Here is a 17,986-nt window from a genome sequence, read left to right on the forward strand (position 1 = left end):
GATTGGAATTTGGTCAATTTTTCAAGGCTTTTTTTATAGTATTCTTATGTAATGGGGGCAAGGCTTATTTCAATCAATAACTAAGAATTCATTTGGTACAGCCACGTTTTAATATGTAAAGATCAAATAAAGGCAAAGCTGTGCAACTTGTTATTCTCTTTGTTGTGTTTTGTGGAACAATCAATAACCATCCAGAGAGAAGACTACTTAGGTAGGAAGCAGAGCTATTCATATTGTAATTATGCTTGTAGAATCGAAATACTTACGGGCTCTGTTGTAATGAAAATGATCCAAAAATGCTCTAAAATCACTTAGTTAATGTTGAGAAACAATCAGGAGGACATGACTATGGCCTTTAAATGGGTTTTGGTATTTAATGGGATGGAGGCTTTAGACAATGGCTTGCTTAGCACTGAGTCACATAAATGTTGTAAACCTAACACAGAATAGATGCATCTCACAACATTAAACACCAGGTTCTATTAACAGAAATCTTATAGTCGATGGGTTTTGCAGTGTTTGTCAAATAGGTTTTCCATCTTTTTATGAAAATCAGGAAGAAAAGCTGGCCCGTGGATAGAATTTGTCACAGCTGGCACCAGCAGCTATTCCTTTGCATGGTTGGCAGTTACCTGTCTTGTGTCAAGTTTTCCAATGTAAACAAACCTGGATGGTTTTAGCTTTCTTTTTGAGAGACAGAGTGAGCACAGCAGCAGCAACGGGGCAGGGAGTGTGTGTGGGGGTGAGTGAGAAGGGGCGGAGGAAGGAGAGAGAATCCCAAGCAGGCTCCACGCCCACGCAGCACGGAGCCCGGCAGGGAGCTAGATCTCAGAACGCTGAGCTGATGACCTGAGCTGAAACCAAGAGTTGGCACCCCCATGCCTTGACTTTTGAAAATGGCTCTGGTTAGGTTAATTAGCAGTCTCCCGCCCAGGTGAATCTTGCTTCTCTACTGGTAGTGACCAATACCATTACTTTTTCAACTTTCTTTTCCTCTAAAGCATAAATAAGCTTTGTAGGCGGAAGAAGTACATCAACCAAGGCAAGACAACAACAAAACAGGATCTATCAACAAAGGAGTCTGATAATTTCACTACGATATGACCAAGAGATACACACGGCTTTTGTTTTGGGCGAAGACACACTGATAACAGGAATAAAGACAGTTATATTAAGATTAATCAGGTAATTTTATTAAATATTTACCATTCAGCAGCAACCAACAGGAACATCTGAGCTAAGAGTCTTTTGAAATGTTCTGCTATATAGCTGCTTCAGAAATACACGCACGTGATAAATTGAACTGTTCATTGCCAAAAAACTTCTTTAAAAAATGGCTTCAAGAGCAGATAACACTGATTTATACAGTGCCCAAGCACTAGTCAACGATCTATTAAATTACAAAGGAAAAGGAAGTCAAAGAAGCTTTGTTACCTTATGCATGTCAACTTATTTAAATGGAAGGCTTTACTGCTTAAAGCAACAGGAATATGGAGCTTCCTATGTATGTGTGTGTGTGTAGATAGTTTTAAGAATGTGATTACAAACACAAAGTGTTATCATCAAAAGCAAAAGCTAGTTCCAGAAATTTCCGACTGCAAAACTTGCAAGATACAAAGCTAAAATTCGTATGTTCCTTTTCTCCATTATGAATACTTTCACTAAACATAAATATTTTAACATATATTAATCTTTCTGACATTCAAAATTGTAAAGTCAATAATGGCAGAATTATTGTTAAAAGCACATATGTACAAATATTCTTTTCCATACATAAAGTATTTGGCATAATTATAACAATCATACTGCATCCACAACTGTTTGCTTTTATTTTTACTTTTTTTTTTACACATAATGGTATCTCTTATTAAAATTAACCAGTTATGTACAAAAATACTTGAACATTTATTATAGAAAACCTCTATAACCAGCCTCAACAGCATATACCTGCTGAATGGTTTCATTAAGAGAATATAAAAAAGTGGTCACTGCCTTCCAGGTAAGCTATCAACAAAAACAAACACGGTTAAACTAAAATGAGCTTCCCAACAAAAGAGGGAAAATATTTAACAGTATGATTTAAAATACAGTCATATTTATCGTCAATTGAGTGTTATAAACAGTCAGTAAAAGAAAAAGACATAGATACAAAATCCATTACTACATACAAGGTGCTTTTTTCACACTCCTGCAACTGGGGCCTTAGCATCCCTACCCAGCTCTGAGACGCTGTGCAGCAATACCCAAGCCAGAGGGGTCTGCGGCCATCTCCCCCTTCAACAAGAAGCGGGATCCGCTACGAAGGCAAGCTCCGCTAGGAGCCTGGGGAGTTGTGAAGACTTTTCCACTCGGTGCAGGACTGAAAGTTAATGCCCTTGCCTTCTGAAAGTCCTTTTGCCATTTAATCATGCTAATCTATTTTCTCCAAGGTTTTTTTCTTCATTTACGCTATTGATTTAATACTGTCCTGTATCGATTCCTGAATTCTCGTTAATGGGACACATTAATTTGTGCCTATTTAACACATGAACATCTGCTCTTCTTCAATGACAAAGGCTGCGGAGGAAACTATCAAGTACGGAAGCACAAGATTCAAGTAAACATTTCTCCCGGGCTCCTCTGCTTAATCGAGCCGACTGCGACTCCGACAGTCAACTGTACCTCTAGAAGAACTACAGTAGATGCCCTGGTGTCGGGGCACTAAGGGATCCACCAAGCAATTCACAGAGCAGAGGCTTAAGAAAGCAGACAAGGGGTCGAATGTCAAAAGCAACCTCCAAGAATTAGTTTTTGTTTCAAGAACAAAATCACCTGCAGCCCTCCTCCTTGCAACCGCATAAGTGCATGGCCTAGCGAAGGCTGCCTGAACTGGGAACTCGGGGTGGGCACCCATGGGCCCACGAGAAGCCTCCCATTAGCAGGGCCACCACGTTAGGCTGTGCTCGGCCTTTGCTTTCGCAGGGGACCAAGTGCAAGGTCACAAGGACACAACTGCACGCGCCCTGTGGTTCGGCGACAGCCTACTGGTGTGGACGTGCAACTGGATTATAAAAAGAAATAAAAAGTGTGTGTGGGGGGGTGAACATAAAAAGATCCAAAAGAAGCCTTTAACGCTCTTTACCACTTTCAGAGGGGAGACACCTAAGGAAAGTCAGCCCCAGGCCACGACCATCCGGCGTTTGAGATCAGTGACTTTTTTTTAATATTGTGCAACGTGTTAATAAGCAGGTTTTAATTCCGCCGGCTGAAGGAGCAAGGGGAGAGGGTCCGGGGCGCCCGCCCGCAGCGCCCCTCCGCGGCTCACAGCTGGGACACCTTGCGGGGCAGCGGCCGCGGCCGGGGGCCCGGCTCGGTCCTGCGCGGCCCGTTCTCGGGGGGCCCGGGCCGCGGCGCCGGCGGCTTGGGGGGCAGCGCGGGCGGCTCGACCGTGGCCGCCACCGCCACCGCCACCGGGATGGACAGGCTGTGCGGCAGCGGCCCGGGCCGCCGCAGGGTCCGCTCGTACACGCTGTAGGGCGGCGGCGTCCGGCTCTCCCGGCGGCCCGGCTCCTCCGGGCCCGGCCCCGCCGCCTGCGCCGGCCCCTCGGGCGCCTGGCTCTCGAAGGCCGAGGTCTCCGACGTGCTGCACCGGCTCAGGGAGGAGATGCCGCTGCTGTAGCTGCCCGACAGCACCGGGGAGTGGGAGGTCAGGCCCGGGGACTGGTACTCCACCGGGGAGGGCGTGAACCCCTGCCCGGGGCCCTGCTGCGGGGAAGGAGACGGGGTGGTGAGGGCGGGCGGGGTGGGAAGCGGCCCCCCCAGCCCCCTCCCGGCCCCGACGGCGCCAGAGCGGCCTTGAGGGCGGCCCTCGCGCCCTCTGATGGGGTCCTCGGAGGAAGGAATGTGGGTGCAGAAGCGCGGCAGGTGCGCTGAGGAGGCGGCTGTCTGCAGGCCAAGGAGGGGCCCCCCCGCGCCAAACCAGGGGGCGGCCACCCTGACTTTGGCCCCCGTAGCCTCCGGGGCCTGGAGGAGATGCGGCTCTGCTGTTCGTGGGCCTGGCTAGGGCGGCCTGCTGCCAACACCCACACTCGGGTGAGACCGCGGCAGCCCCAGCACGAAGCACTTGCCGCGCATTGTCCACCTCCCTGCCCACTTTCCTCCTCCCCATCCTCCGGACAGAAAGAGGCTAAAAGTAAGCAGATGGAGAACTCAGAGATATAGAATTAGTCCCAGGACTCGAAGGACATGGAACCGGCCAACACCAGAGAGTGCTGGCAGTGCCATTCTCCCCTTCCTGGCTCAGCAAGGGAGGGGGGCTGGAGCCTGGAGCAGGGCAGGGGGGCTAGGTGGCAGAGGCACCAGAGGCCTGCCTTCCAGGTCTCTCGCTCCCTAGACCCCCGAGCTGAAGCAGCTGCACATCGGCAGCTCTCAGGCTCTGCTCTGAAATAGGACTTGTTTCATCCAGAGTGGTTTCTCAAGACCTGACTCAGTTTATTTATTTTTAAAGAGGAAGATTTCTCCTAAACCTCAGATTTTTGGCATTGGATAATAACTATTAGTTTTAGCAACAATGGCTTGCTTTCTCGTAATGGAGATAATCTTTTGAAACCGAGCTGGAGCTTTTCCTTGGTGATGGGGCATGAATTCTTCAGGATACCATAGTCTTCACGTGGGGTTCTACAAGCTTCCTTGGCTCATTTGTGGTAGCTGTCCACCCTGCTGGCATCTGAATCTGCTACTTCCCTAACTGGTATCCTATGGAAATGGGGGCCTAGGTGATGCTCTGTGAAAGGACGGTTCTACCGGGGAAATGTGTAGTACTCAAGTCCTCCTTGACTGCATTCAAAGTGTAGGAGCACGTTAAAGTCTTACAATAAAGAAAATGAAAGGACTTTGCAGCCCAGGGTTGTCTAAACGTATCTGACCACAGACCAGTTTTTTTGTTTATCACATAGTGGTACGTCATAAACTTTATCAAAAACTAATGTTCTGGGATCCCTGGGTGGTGCAGCGGTTTGGCGCCTGCCTTTGGCCCAGGGCGCGATCCTGGAGACCCGGGATTGAATCCCACATCGGGCTCCCAGTGCATGGAGCCTGCTTCTCCCTCTGCCTGTGTCTCTGCCTCTCTCTTTCTCTCTCTCTCTGTGTGACTATCATAAATAAATAAATTAAAAAAATTAAAAAAAACAAAAACAAAAACTAATGTTCTAAGCCAACTGCACCTTGGTCTCTCTTTTTAAACAAAATAATGCTGGGAGACACAAAGTCATTTAGCAGGAGCTTAAAATTAAGTGTTGCCAATGAAGAGATCCAAATTCAATGCTGGTCACTGTTGACAGACGGCAAGCTTAAAATAAGGCAGGTAAGCTCAGTCTCCACCCCCCACCCCCCCACCAGGATGGACTCCATCATTTAATTGCTGAAAAAACTAAGTCAAGGCAACCAACTGCATTCTAGGCATAGCGAAACTCGTAACCTGGTAGCAGTGTGCCCTCTAACGTAACGCAGGAGTCACAACAGAAACACTCCATTCATTTTCTCTCCAAACCCCATTTGTAAAGCTATGGCCGTGAGCTACACCTGGCTAGGGAGACCAGCAGCAGCTCTGCGGAGAGAAAGTAGATGCTACCTTGCTAATAAACAGGACTGTTGGGTCACCATTTGAGTATTTTCATCCTTCAGTTCTTTTTTACAGAATCAATCTCTAAGACTTACCGTCTTATCACTACTCTGCAAAATCAAGTTGGAAAATGCAGATGTTAATTGCATAGCAATACGTGGGAGTTCCTCGCGGGTAAGGCTAAATGTAAGATGTGGAAGCATCATGATGCTTCCTCTCCCATCACATCAACGTGATGGTCCGTGGCTTCCAGAGTGAAGGCAGTCACGTGCACTTTATGATTAACAGCTGCATTGCAGAATGACAAAAAAACCCAGCAAATAATTTGCTCTCTCCAGCAAATTTCTACATCAGAAATGTTGGCAATGCAAATGAAATCACACTTCTTTGCAATTTTCTCCATTTGGGGGCTTTTGTTTTCCAGATTCTCAGTTTCTATCAGCAACTATCCTTAGCAACACAGATGCACTGGATCACGACCTGCCCCTATGTGTTTTTAGAAGCTAATTTGCCTTTTTCTTTCACATTAGCTAGAAATACCTCCCTAATAAAAAGGACACAGAGCATGTACATCCTCAGTCACTCAGATCCAAAATCATTCTTTTAACACTCACTTCAACTTCATATTTGCCTCTGGTGCAGCAGCTCTGAACACCAATGTCTATTGGTATTGACAATCCTTGCAGCCAGTCTGATTCGATTTGGATAGAGACTAAATATTATTCTTTACCTTCATGAGGGATTTTGTATGTTTAGAGATGTTAAATAGCCTACATTTATATATCAATTTAAACATCTCACCTTTAAATCTCTTCAGTTTGTTTCCTAGAAATTTTTTATTCATTTTACTATCTTGTTTTTCACTGTCAAGTATATAACTCTAATGTAAATGAAAACCTTGGTATGAAATATTAAAGGAGAAAAGTTGGTTTTGACTTTGCCACAATGGGTGAGGCTGACAGAAGCAAAAAGAAACAGGAGACAAAAAAAAAAAAAAAAAAAAAAAAGAAAAAGAAAAAAGAAACAGGAGACCATTTACTAGGCTTGATTACTGAGTTTTTCAATTCCTTTCTTTCTTTTCTACCTTCCTACCTACCTTCCTTCCTTTCTTTTTTTTTTCTTTTATGTCCCTGAAGCCAGTAAGACCAGACTGAAACATCCTAGGAAATACAGTGTATTTCCTTGTAAATATTTGTTTCCTAATTTAGGGTATACACAGACTCTAGCCTGTATATTCTCGTTGCCACCATTTGGGGAAGGGAATGAGGCTAATAACCTGAACACAAATGACTCCATTTGTGGAGGCGGCCTCCTGAAAGGAAAGCCTCGTGTCTTCTTACCAATCTTCCTCCGTCCCTTCCCTAGTCTGTGCCTATGAAAGCAGCTCAGTGGTGTGCCAGGGATGAGTCTTAAGGAAAGAAGAAAGGTGGGGCCAGTGTCTGGCCTCAGTCTAAATATGAGACTATACCTTCAACGGAGACCTCCCAGCAGGTGAGGGGGACACGGACGTTGTATGTCTTGCTGGTGAAGCTGTGAACAGAGAGAGAGAGAGAGAGAGAAGTCCTTTCAATTGAGAAAACCCAGGAGGTTGATTCTCTGCAAATGCCCTTGTGTACAAACCCATACAGATGGTCCAGGGCCTAAAGCCCTCCTAGGCAAGGAGAGGTAGGGGAGAAACTAAATGACGCCCATCCAAAGCAGATTCCTCACTAAGGATGGCAGCTCCAAGACATGGGCCAATTAGCAAAAAGTCACCAGCACATACGTGATGCTATAAGCAGTGACAGGGGCTCCAACTGGGCCAATGTCCCATTTCCCAGAAGTCCCGGTGCTTTTCCATTGCCTGACCCATTTCAAAAGGTGCTTTCATGTGTGAGGTGCCAGGGAGCAGTCTTTGGAAAAGAGCTGCTGACTGGTCTGAGCAGTAATGGGGAAACCCACACCACTGAGGCAGACTAGCAGGGGTCTGTGAGAATAAATCTACACCTGCCTCCCCTTTCACAACCTAATCCTCCTGGAATAAAAAACCCTTGGCCAGGCCCAAACAGGAAGCAAGAAGTTTTCCATTTCTCCCCTGCAAGCTTATACTCAGGTCTTCCCTCTGTCCCGGCCGTGGGGTTGGGGTGGCGGTGGCGGTGGTGGTGGCAGCAGCAGCACTCAGTAGATTTCATCATCATGGCAAAGAAATGCTCTCTTTCTGTTTTTCCCTCTAGGTTTTCAAGCCCTGCACCTGGGATGCAGCAGGCGACGGCCCTGCTCTACGCGCTGGTAGGTCAGGCCCTGCCCCCTGAAACATAAGCACGTGCGTGGAAAGCTGCCGCGACACAGTCCACGCAGCCCGTGTGAGCCCCATTTCCCAATTCCACCTGCACAGGTTTCAGTGAATTCAGGCTTTGCTGCTCTAGCACGAGCTGCCATGCTCCCTGCAGCCCAAGTGAGGTTTGCGACTCTTAGGAAAACTAGAGCGAAGCTGAAGGAAACACAGACAGACAGACCTCCCAACAGTGATCACGAATGAGGACATGAGGACACACCAGGAGAGCAATCAGTGCAGAAGGGAGGGCAGCCCTGCCGGGTTAAACTGGGAGATGTAGGGTCACCTGCGTGCTCCCAGTGCTAGAGCCCAGGGAGAGGGGCCCTTGACTGCTCTGGGGGGGTATGCAGCCTCTGCCTTGTGCTCGAGGGCATGCCATCAGCACATGCCATGCTCAGACACCAGGGTCAGCTCTAGCCTGCCAGTTGGGGGTGTTGCTTACAGAAGAAAATCCCGTATGGGTAGAGAAACAGATCCTGACTGGGAACCACAGTCCTGCCATGGCTATGTGTGGCGAAGTCAAGGTCCTCCTCCTCCTGACTCTGGCATTCTGCGACCCCACCGCGGTGGGCCCTTGTAGCCACAGCATGTCCACAGTGATGTTTCTCTAGAAAGGCATTCTCCCCCAGACACCTAATGGTCCCATCATTATTCTGGCCTCTAAGTCTGAATGGGCCTAGGATCTTAACTACCATCAATAACATTGTTCCTCTGAAAATGCTTTTTGAGTTTCCAACATTAGTGATACGACCAGTTTAAACTGCAGACTCCTTGAACATATGTACAGCGTGAATAGATACAAATTACTTGGTTGATGAATCTTATTAACCATCTCGGGTGACGAATCTTATTCACCATCTTGGGTCACGGTGGCATTCTAGTGTGGATTATCGAGTAAGCCTAGTTATTTCTTGTTCTGTTGAAAAACCTCATGTGCTCTTCAAAACCTACTGGTGACTTTTAGCTTTGGCAAGTACCGAACACACTGGATAGCACATGGTTTGTTTTAAAAAGACAGAGAAAGTCAGTAAAAAAAGAAAAAGATGAGATGCTAAAATATAGCGAATGAAGTATGAACGATCAACCCAGGAACATCTGTGAAGGACATGTCCTATTTCCTCTTGCTTTAGGCCAGTTGTATTTGTAAAGCTTCAAAACTACTCTAGATGTGTGCAAATGTGGAAAAGACTCTCCTCATCATCAGGATAGGCAGGGTCAGCAGAGTAGGTTAAAGACTGTACCATATCAAGGTTACCAAGGTCACCAAGCAAATGGCTTATTTGGTTGGAAAGCCCTATTATTGCCATAAGCTCATCAAGAAAGTTTCTTCAGAATTTTCACTGGTCCCCGAAATCTAGAAAGGTTTGGTAAAATACTGATTCTACGGCCTTACCCCAGAAATGGTGAACTTCTGATTCAGTAGGTCTGAGATTAGGCCTAAGAATTTGCTTCTTAAACCACCACCTGACGGGATGAAGTACCCTGAATCAACCCGAGAAATCTCACTTTAAAAAAAAAAAAAAAGATTTTAGTTTAGAAAGAGAGCGAGCGAGCATGCGAGTATGTGAGCAGGGGGTGGGGGAGGAGCATAGGGAGAGGGAAAGAATCTCAAGCCGACTCCATGCTGAGCCCTATGTGATGGGGGCTCAATCCCATGACCCTGAGATCATGATCTGAGCTGAAATGAAGAGTCAGACGCTTAACTGAGCCACCCAGGCACCCTGCGAAATTTCACTCACTCTTGAATACAGACCCCTCTATGCAAAGGACATCAATGGATGGGAGGTTGGATGCTCCCCACAAGCCTATCAGAGTTAGAGTGAGTCAGTTCCTATGTTGGGGCAGTGTGAAACCCTGGCATCAGTCCTGAGTAAGAGTGAAATGGCTGAGTTAGCAGAAGTTGATAAGAATGAGGCAGTTCAAGCAAAGGATCCAGAAAAATACTAATGGCTTGGTGAGGTTAGGGGACCTCCTCAAATTCTGAGGATGAGGCCTAGCAGCAGAACATTCTACAAAATCGGTCTATGGGGTTTGTAAGGAACGGAGCACTGTGTGACTTAGTGTAGTTAGAAGTTCAGGGAAGAGGGAAAACATTTTAAGTGGATTGGGAGACTAAGGTTTTTACCTCAGAACCAAATGCCTACCTTTCTCTGAGGAATACACAACAAGCTGGAGTAGTCATAAAAGTTATTTTATAAAAGTGATTGTTCAAATGCTTCAAATACCCACCAGTTTGTGTGGGTCTTGGAGGGACAGGGGGAGAGAGAATTTTCCCACTATCCGACATGTTCTTGGCTTCTTTCCCACTGTCCAGGCTCCAGCTGCTAGGGGTGGGATTCACAGCTGGAAGGGAATAACACAGCTAAAAACACACGGTCCACTTTGCCTTTTGAACACCTGAGATCTTAGAAGAGAGTCAAAATTATCCAGAATGAAAAAAAACCAACTGGATTAAAAAAAAAAAAAAAAGCAAAAACAAAAACAACCCAGGAAACCTCTTAAATACTAAATCTTTATTTAATTTTCTACCTCACAGTTATAATTGACATTTAATCGGACGATGTCATGTCTGTTTATTTCCCCTCAAGCAGTCAAACAGAACTACCACTCTTGACACCAGTCCGCAGGATCTTGCTGAGAATCACAAATGCTGGATAACAGATGGAGGATGGAGTCACTAAAGTATTTTAAAACTTGGTTTTTAGTGGAAACTGCTGGACAACTGGTGCCCAACAAGGGGCAAGGCAGTAACAGGCTAATATTTCAACTACCTGGCAGGATTACCCCGCCACACCACCCTGTTGACGAACTCTTTGGGAAAAGGACCCTCGTTCCTGAAATCAATGGATTACACTGATGTATGTCCTAAGAAAAATGATTTGGGATAGTGACAGTATCATTTCTTTTTTTGTAATTTGTCTGTTCCACGCTTCAGTAAGATGCAGAAATATGGAACAACCCTGTTAGGAGCAAGGGCAAGACACACCAGATTATAAATAGCTGCTAGGAAATCAAGTTTACAAAAAAGCAAGTCTTAAGATTTCCAGTGGCTTGCTCCCTGTACAGACACTGCCATCTGATGGACACGGCTAGGATTTCAGCATTTTACTCTAAATTACCACATGGATTTAATGGATAGTGGAATCACCGGTCTTAAAATAATTTTCTCAGTCGTTTTAAATCGCCTTTGCGGTTTTCGTAGGTAGAAGGGCTGAGAAAAATACCAAGTTCTCCAGGCAAAGATTCATATTTGACTTGTCAACATGAAAGCAAAATTTGTGTCTTAAAGTCATTTTGGCCACCGGCTCACTGACACTTCAGTCTCCCAAGGAAAAGTTTTAATGTTAACCTCTCTGTGGACTCAAATGACAATACAGTTTAGCTCTTAACGAGGACAATTAAAGTGCACTATACGGGAACGTTTCATTAGTGACTCGATTCGTTGGCTTCCGACACTGGCTGGGCTTTTTGAGGCCTGACCCTGAGGGAGGCGAATGGGGGACCCGCTGCGAGCCCCCGCCTGCACCGTGGAGCTAGTCGCGCCGAGTCCGCTCTCCAACTTCTGTGTTGCACAGACCGCTGCTAATTGGCTATTAAGGGCCATGCACGTGTTTGTCATGTTTTGTGCGACCTTGAGGCAGGGCACACTCCATTATGCACTGGATTGCAATTCTTAAATAGTATCTGAGTCACCACAAACAACAGATGCACTAGCAGAATGAGCTTCGTAAGGGAAACAAAGGGTGGGACCAGAGAATCGACCTGGGCAGGTGCTATTTTCACTGCGCTGAACAAGGAGCCTCAGTGGCAGCTTTGCTGCGGGGACCACAGGAATCGCCTTGGTGACCCGACACCAAAAGCCAGCTCGCGGAGGAGTTCCTAATTTGCCTAGATTCTGCTGTTACACCCTACAAGAAAACAGTTTGGAAAGACTGTATCACGAGTGACCGCCTTTCACGAATCCCCAAAAGGGCAAATGAGTCCCGATCATTACAGACTGGAGATCTGCCCTCCACACAGACACACGGTAGACTGGAGAGAATGAAGACAAAACAAAGCCGCACACCTCTCGGGGCCGATGGAGGGGCTGGCTTTATACCCACCTTTCTCAGGTGCGGAAAGATTTGGGTCGCTGCGTGGCAAGGCTCCTTCTGCAATATGATTAAACAGCAGCCTCTGGAAAGTACAAGAGTCTATTTTCATGATGCGACATGCTGTCACAGTGAGACCTTCTAGAGAATGAGATGACTGTCTCGTTACTGAAACTTTTTGTTCAGAATAATTTTTATATGGCACATGATGAGCCTAGCAACCAAGAATTCAATCATATTTAAGGGAAAAAAGGGGGAGAAGAGTCTCAAGTTTAAGAAGCTTGTATTAGACTTTAGGTGTAAATGGTAAATAGGTTTTCATAATAAGATGGACGGAAAACTGGTGAGTAGCAGTTAAGCTATGGTGCCCTTTCTAAACAGGAATGCGAGACTGGCCACAGGGAACGTAGATAAAAATTGAGAAATATTAGCTCAAGAAATCTCTAGTGGATGGGCACGTTTTCGATCCTAGGTTAAAAACATGAAATGGATAATATGCTACAATTTTTAACCCACAAAAATGCCGATTTTACGTGCTTCTCCCTGACACATTAGAGGGAAAAGTGCAAGTCCTTAAAAGTAGAGGCACCATAGCAATGTGTATTACTGAGGTTTTGGCAACTACACACTGCTTCACATTTTACCAAAAGCGGACAAGGCGGAGGCTAATCAAGGAAGGTTTTCAGGGTCCCCCGCGCTGGCACCGCGCTCCTGGAGCAGACGGGAACAAAGGGTGAGATTCGCTTGCAACAGCAAGTGACAAAGGGAAGGAAAACTGGTGAGCTGGTTCGGCCAAACGCACTCAGAGAGAGTTTCTGCGAGACATCAGTGCTGTGCAGAGGAGGTATCCTGGGGCTTTCGGGAAGATTACACAATCAGCAAAGATAAACCAATCAAGCCACATCCCACTCGCTCTCATCCATTTCCAGATGCAGCTACCGACTTCTGCCAGGATGGTGTAGAAAAACAGAACAATTAGCCGGAACATACATAAGTATTGTTGTCCGCTCCTAAGTTATTCCCAGATCATCGGTAAACCTCGGGGCTGCCCAAGAATCTTTGCCTCTGAGACCCCCCTTCAGAGCCCTCGAAGTGGGCAGGGGGGCAAAGCCCTGTTCTCACCTGGCGTGAGAGAGGCCACGTCAAAATCAAGTGGGAGCAGGAGCTGAGGGCCACGCTCCTTTGCTCTTGGGGGGGGGGGGTGCAGGGAAAGTCCAAGCACCCAACCGCTCTTCCCTCGGTGCACTGAAGAACGGCAGGGGTGACCAGGATTGTCCTTGCTCTCCTGGGTACCCCAGAAAGGAACCAACTGAGGCTCTTTCGGACTAGGGGGAGGCCAAGAGGAGAGGCTGCTGGACAAGTCCTGTTTCTGCTCAAGGGTCTTTTGCTAACATCGAGAGTCGCTCGAAATTTTTGCTACACACGCATGCAAACACACCCAGACACTCCAACGCATCCACCTAGTTACCCCTTGTGATGGTTACATCAGGTCAAGGAGGGCAAAATCACTTCCCATTTTCCGCTCAGCTTTACTGCTCAGGCAACCACCCGTGTATCTGTATCGGAAACATGGCTCCAACAGAAATTGCGAACAACAGGCATGGGACAGAGAGGTTGGCTCGTCACTCAGCTTGCCTTGTCGTCTAACAGCCCATCTGGTTGCCTCTGGCAGGCACAGGGCTTCTCTGCAGAGGTATGTAAGCCATTCCAGACACTGGCTTGTTTCCTAGTATCTCCATCCCATAAGGACTACCTGAGAAGGTTCCACAGGTGTCGGATAGATGGCACTGCATGGCCTCTCTCGCGGGGACAGGCAAGAGTTTTCTCTGGAATGTTTGTGTTTGTCAGACAACAAAGGGGAAGCTGAGAAGAGAAGGAAAGGAAGGGTCATCAGGGGGTGGTGCTGGACCTGCCTGGAGGGCTTGTGTGCTGTGGCAGCTGGCCAGGGATGAGGAACCTGAAGCCACAGCTCCGGGGGGCGCCCCGGGTCAACCCCACAGCCCGGCACTGACCTCTGGCACTCGATGGGGCAGAGCTTGTCACGTTAGGCGAAGCGGAGTGAGTCGAACTCAAGCTTGAGGTAGATGGACTTGGCTGCAAATACACGGGAGCTGTTATCACCCACTGCTTAGAGGCCCCAGACAACACTGACATATTGAAAACAGCATCGCTGCTCTTTTCTTTCAAAGAGGCCAAAAAACCAAACAGAACAGAACAAAACAAAAACAAAAAGAAAAAGGCCACTTAGAAATCTAGAAAAATCTCAGGGACCCCCTGGGTGGCTCAGCAGTTGAGCATCTGCCTTCGACCCAGGGCATGGACCTGGGGTCCCAGGATCGAGTCCCACATCGGGCTCCCTGCATGGAGCCTGCTTCTCCTTCTGCCTGTGTCTCTGCCTCTCTCTCTCTCTCATGAATAAATAAATAAATAAAATCTTTAAAAAAAAAAAAAACACCTCAGACAGATAAGGAAGACTGTCTGGATTAATCAAGAATCCGAGATTTAAAAAACAAACAAAATACTCTGGGGGGACAAAAAAAAACAACACTCTGAGATTTTTGACTCCTGCCAAAGGATCGCACTCGTGTTAGTTTCGTGGACGTCCTGGGACTTAGGCCCGGGGAGCAGTGCCCTCCCTGACTACAGTACACTCGGGAGGGCCCCGGCCTAGGGCCCCGAAACAGCCGATGCTTCTCAAAGGTGGAACACGCACCTGCTCGTTTTCTCCAAAAATGTGCTCAAGGCATGAGTTTGGCAACATGTATTATGCCCCCTTTTCTAAGGGTAGTGGTGAGGGAAGTTTCAGCTTATTCTTACTAAATTAATATAAATGCTGTAGCAGCGGTGTCTAAGCAAAATTTTATGTTGCAGGAGTTACATGGACTCCTGTCCTTAAAAACTACTTTTTTTCCCCTTCAATCAAAATCTTTTGATCAGGGAAAATTTCTGACTCGTAAGTAGGTAGAGGAATCTTAGAACGACCTCTCCACCTCGTACCGTGAAGCAAAAAGGCCACTTAGCAATGCTACGAGGTGGCTAGTGGGTGGTGACAGGCTCCACGCGTCCTGAACCCAAGGAGCCAGTCCCAGGTGGGTTTCACAGCTAACCCTGCACGGCTGGCCCAGGCTTTTCCCACTCTCGCTCACGTCTCCTTGGGGTGGATAGGGCGGTGTGGGGAGACACGTCTCTGGAGACTCTGCGGGGACCCACAAGGCCGTGAGAGCACTTAAAGGTGAGTCCTTAACTTAGCTCTTGCCCGCAGATCTGCTCATTAGCACGGCAGAGTGAACAGAAACTCTCAGGATGGAGACAGAAAAGGAATACACACGAGCAGACGATTAAGAAGCCAGTCAAGTACCTGCATGTTAAAGACTTCATCAGAGCTTTCTGATTGCCCTGTAATATTGCTTACTTCAGCAGACGCTTGTGAGGACAGTGAGGAAGAGGAGTATCGGTTCACAGCTGGGTAACTTAATGGGCTGTTTTGGGGGGGAAAAGGAAAGGTCATTCACTCAGTCTCTGAATTGCACTCTATCCCATGCTGGTGCGGTAGAGAACCGGAGGGGGAAAATATATACACACACACACACATCCCCTTTTGTTGTCTCCCGTTTGCCTCAACATAATCCAGAGTTGGAATCTGTTTGTTTCTCAGCTGTTCTGTTTTACCAGTGGCAGATGTCTGCAGCTGCCTCGCGGGTTAATTATTTCATTAAGAAATCGCGTGTTTGACAAATTGTGCCATAAAGAATGAGAGAATCAGCCGAGATCATCTTGTGGGGCTGCCAAATTGTCAGATAATTCAGAATATGACTTACCTGCGTCTGGGAATTACCCTGGGGCCATCTGGGCTCAGAGAAGCAGGTGCAGAGTTTCTACACACGCGGGGGCTTCCATTGGGAAAATGGACTGGGCTGGCTTGTATGCAGGCGGAGAACTCCTGGAGAGGGAGAAAAGGAAATGTTCTGTGGGCAAAACAAGTCGTGAGGTATTTGAGCCTACGGCTGTTGCAGTCTTTACGTCGGGTTACAAAGGTGAGTTTCGGCATCTGTGAGTTTTCTCACCCTTTTCTGTTTTCATAAAAGTTGAAGGGGGCAGATAGAAGATGATGCAACTTCCATACTGGAGGACTCCCTTGTGGAATGGTGCAGTTTGGTAGGAAAACCAAAAGATGTCACTATTGGATGCTTCATGGTCCCTCTAACAAAGAGCAACCAGCAGCGGGCAGCGGGCAGCGGGCAGACTGCCTCCTACGGACGCTTGGTGGACGTACCTGTATCCCTAAACTTGACTTCATCACAAAGAACTGGTCGACCAGCTTTTTGTGGAGGGGTCTCATATCTTGAGGCACAAACTTCTCGTGCACGGCCAGACCAAACTCCAAAATCTGTGCCTGGATAATAAGACAAGGAAAAAAAACCCACATCAGTGAGTAACTCCAAGTGCCTGCAAGGGGGTCAAGCAGTGTACCACGCGTTTGGCACGTGTCCTCGCTAATCCTCTCAATCCCACAAGTATGGAGTGGTCCTTCATTTACAGATGAGGACACAGAGGGTCAGAAAGATCCCGCAGGTACTAAAAGACGAATGGGGATTCCAACTAAGGTCTGATTTTCCTACTGCCCTAAGCTTCCTTCCCATGTATTTTAGATCTGTGATAACAACCCTTGTAAGCAGTTACGTGGCGTTGGTCCCCTTCTGCACTTTCCAGGATTGGGCAGGAGCTGCTCTCTGTTAGTGGGTCAGGTGCTTCTCCCCAAGGGATCTCTTTTCTGGATGGCACCTCCTTTTCCATGATACTCTCTTTCTCTTCCATCAGATTCTGCTCTGCCCATCTATCCTCCCCTGGGTTTCTAAAATTTGTTGAGGAGGACATGGAGGTAAGATAGGAACAGGAGGGACGCCTAGGTGGCTCAGTGATTTAAATATTTTTTTTAAGATTTATTTATTTATTCAGAGAGAGAAAGGCAGAGACACAGGCAGAGGGAGAAGCAGGCTCCATGCAGGGAGCCCGATGCGGGACTCGATCCCGGGTCTCCAGGATCACACCCCAGGCTGCAGGAGGCGCCAAACCGCTGCGCCACCAGGGCTACCCTGGCTCAGTGATTTAGCACCTCCCTTCGGCCCAGGGCGTGGTCCTGGAGACCCAGGATCGAGTCCCACGTTGAGCTCCCTGCATGGAGCCTGCTTCTCCCTCTGCCTGTGTCTCTGCCCCTCTCTGTGTCTCTCATGAATAAATAAAATTTTAAAAATCTTAAAGATAGGAACAGGAATTCTGTAATAGTTGCTATGCTTTTTTGCTTTTTGTTTTTGTTAAAAACTATTATTCTGATTCACTATTATAATGCAATAAGGAGAAGCTCCCTTCTTTAAAAAAAAAAAAAAAAAAGAGCAAGAAAAGGTTTCCTGCATTGAGGATCCAAAAGAGATGAACACAAACATTCAAGTTTCTTTTGTTCTTCAACTACTAATAGTGCTTAATTCCTTTGAGGATTAGCTGTCTTTTACATTTTAAAAAATGCCACATGCTAAAGTGGTTAAAAGAATGAATTTCATGGACTGTGAGGAAATCTCTCACACCATCACCACAGTGATTTTTATCTTTACATTTTATGAAGATTCAAGATTGAAAGCTCAAGTCAAACAGGACTAAGCCTGGTGGGTTAGAGTGTCCAGCACCCTCTGTATAGGGATTGGAGGGGCAAAAGCAGGGCTGGATTGAAAAGAAGCCGAGACACACAGAAGTCACTCCTGGGAGCCCTGGGCCTCAGCTTTGTATGTGTATTTTGGATGTGGGCCATCCAAGACCAGGTGGTCTTGGGCCGGGGAGCATTCTGCAGCTGAGGCAATAGCTAAAGGACCTGAGAGCCCAAGGTGTCTGTCGACGGCCACCACTCCCATCAGCTGGGACAACAAATCCTTTCTGGAAGAGCCACTGGGGCAGTACATCTCCGAGTCTCCTAGAAGTTTACCTGAACCAGCT

General features: G+C 47.1%; 1 protein-coding gene across 5 annotated transcripts in view; it reads right to left on the minus strand.

Moving 5' to 3' along the window:
- Positions 1 to 1,172: 1,172 nt before the first annotated feature.
- DOCK4 (dedicator of cytokinesis 4) overlaps positions 1,173 to 17,986 on the minus strand; it is a 412,270-nt gene continuing 395,456 nt past the window's right edge. Inside the window, exons 44-52 of one of the 5 annotated variants that reach the window (XM_055314619.1) lie at positions 16,278 to 16,397; positions 15,823 to 15,944; positions 15,417 to 15,483; positions 14,017 to 14,098; positions 13,758 to 13,867; positions 12,017 to 12,089; positions 10,143 to 10,256; positions 7,068 to 7,129; positions 1,173 to 3,744 (exon numbers count right to left, since the gene is read on the minus strand). In XM_055314619.1, the coding sequence (XP_055170594.1) occupies positions 3,301 to 3,744; positions 7,068 to 7,129; positions 10,143 to 10,256; positions 12,017 to 12,089; positions 13,758 to 13,867; positions 14,017 to 14,098; positions 15,417 to 15,483; positions 15,823 to 15,944; positions 16,278 to 16,397 (1,194 nt within the window). In that variant the 3' untranslated portion in view covers positions 1,173 to 3,300. Of the gene's footprint in view, positions 3,745 to 7,067; positions 7,130 to 10,142; positions 10,257 to 12,016; positions 12,090 to 13,757; positions 13,868 to 14,016; positions 14,099 to 15,362; positions 15,484 to 15,822; positions 15,945 to 16,277; positions 16,398 to 17,986 lie in introns of all 5 variants that reach the window. The other 4 variants (XM_055314618.1, XM_055314617.1, XM_055314621.1 and 1 more) reach the window with 4 other exon arrangements.

This window comes from Nyctereutes procyonoides, unplaced genomic scaffold (genome assembly GCF_905146905.1).
Source record: "Nyctereutes procyonoides isolate TBG_1078 unplaced genomic scaffold, NYPRO_anot_genome, whole genome shotgun sequence".
NCBI lineage: Eukaryota > Metazoa > Chordata > Mammalia > Carnivora > Canidae > Nyctereutes > Nyctereutes procyonoides.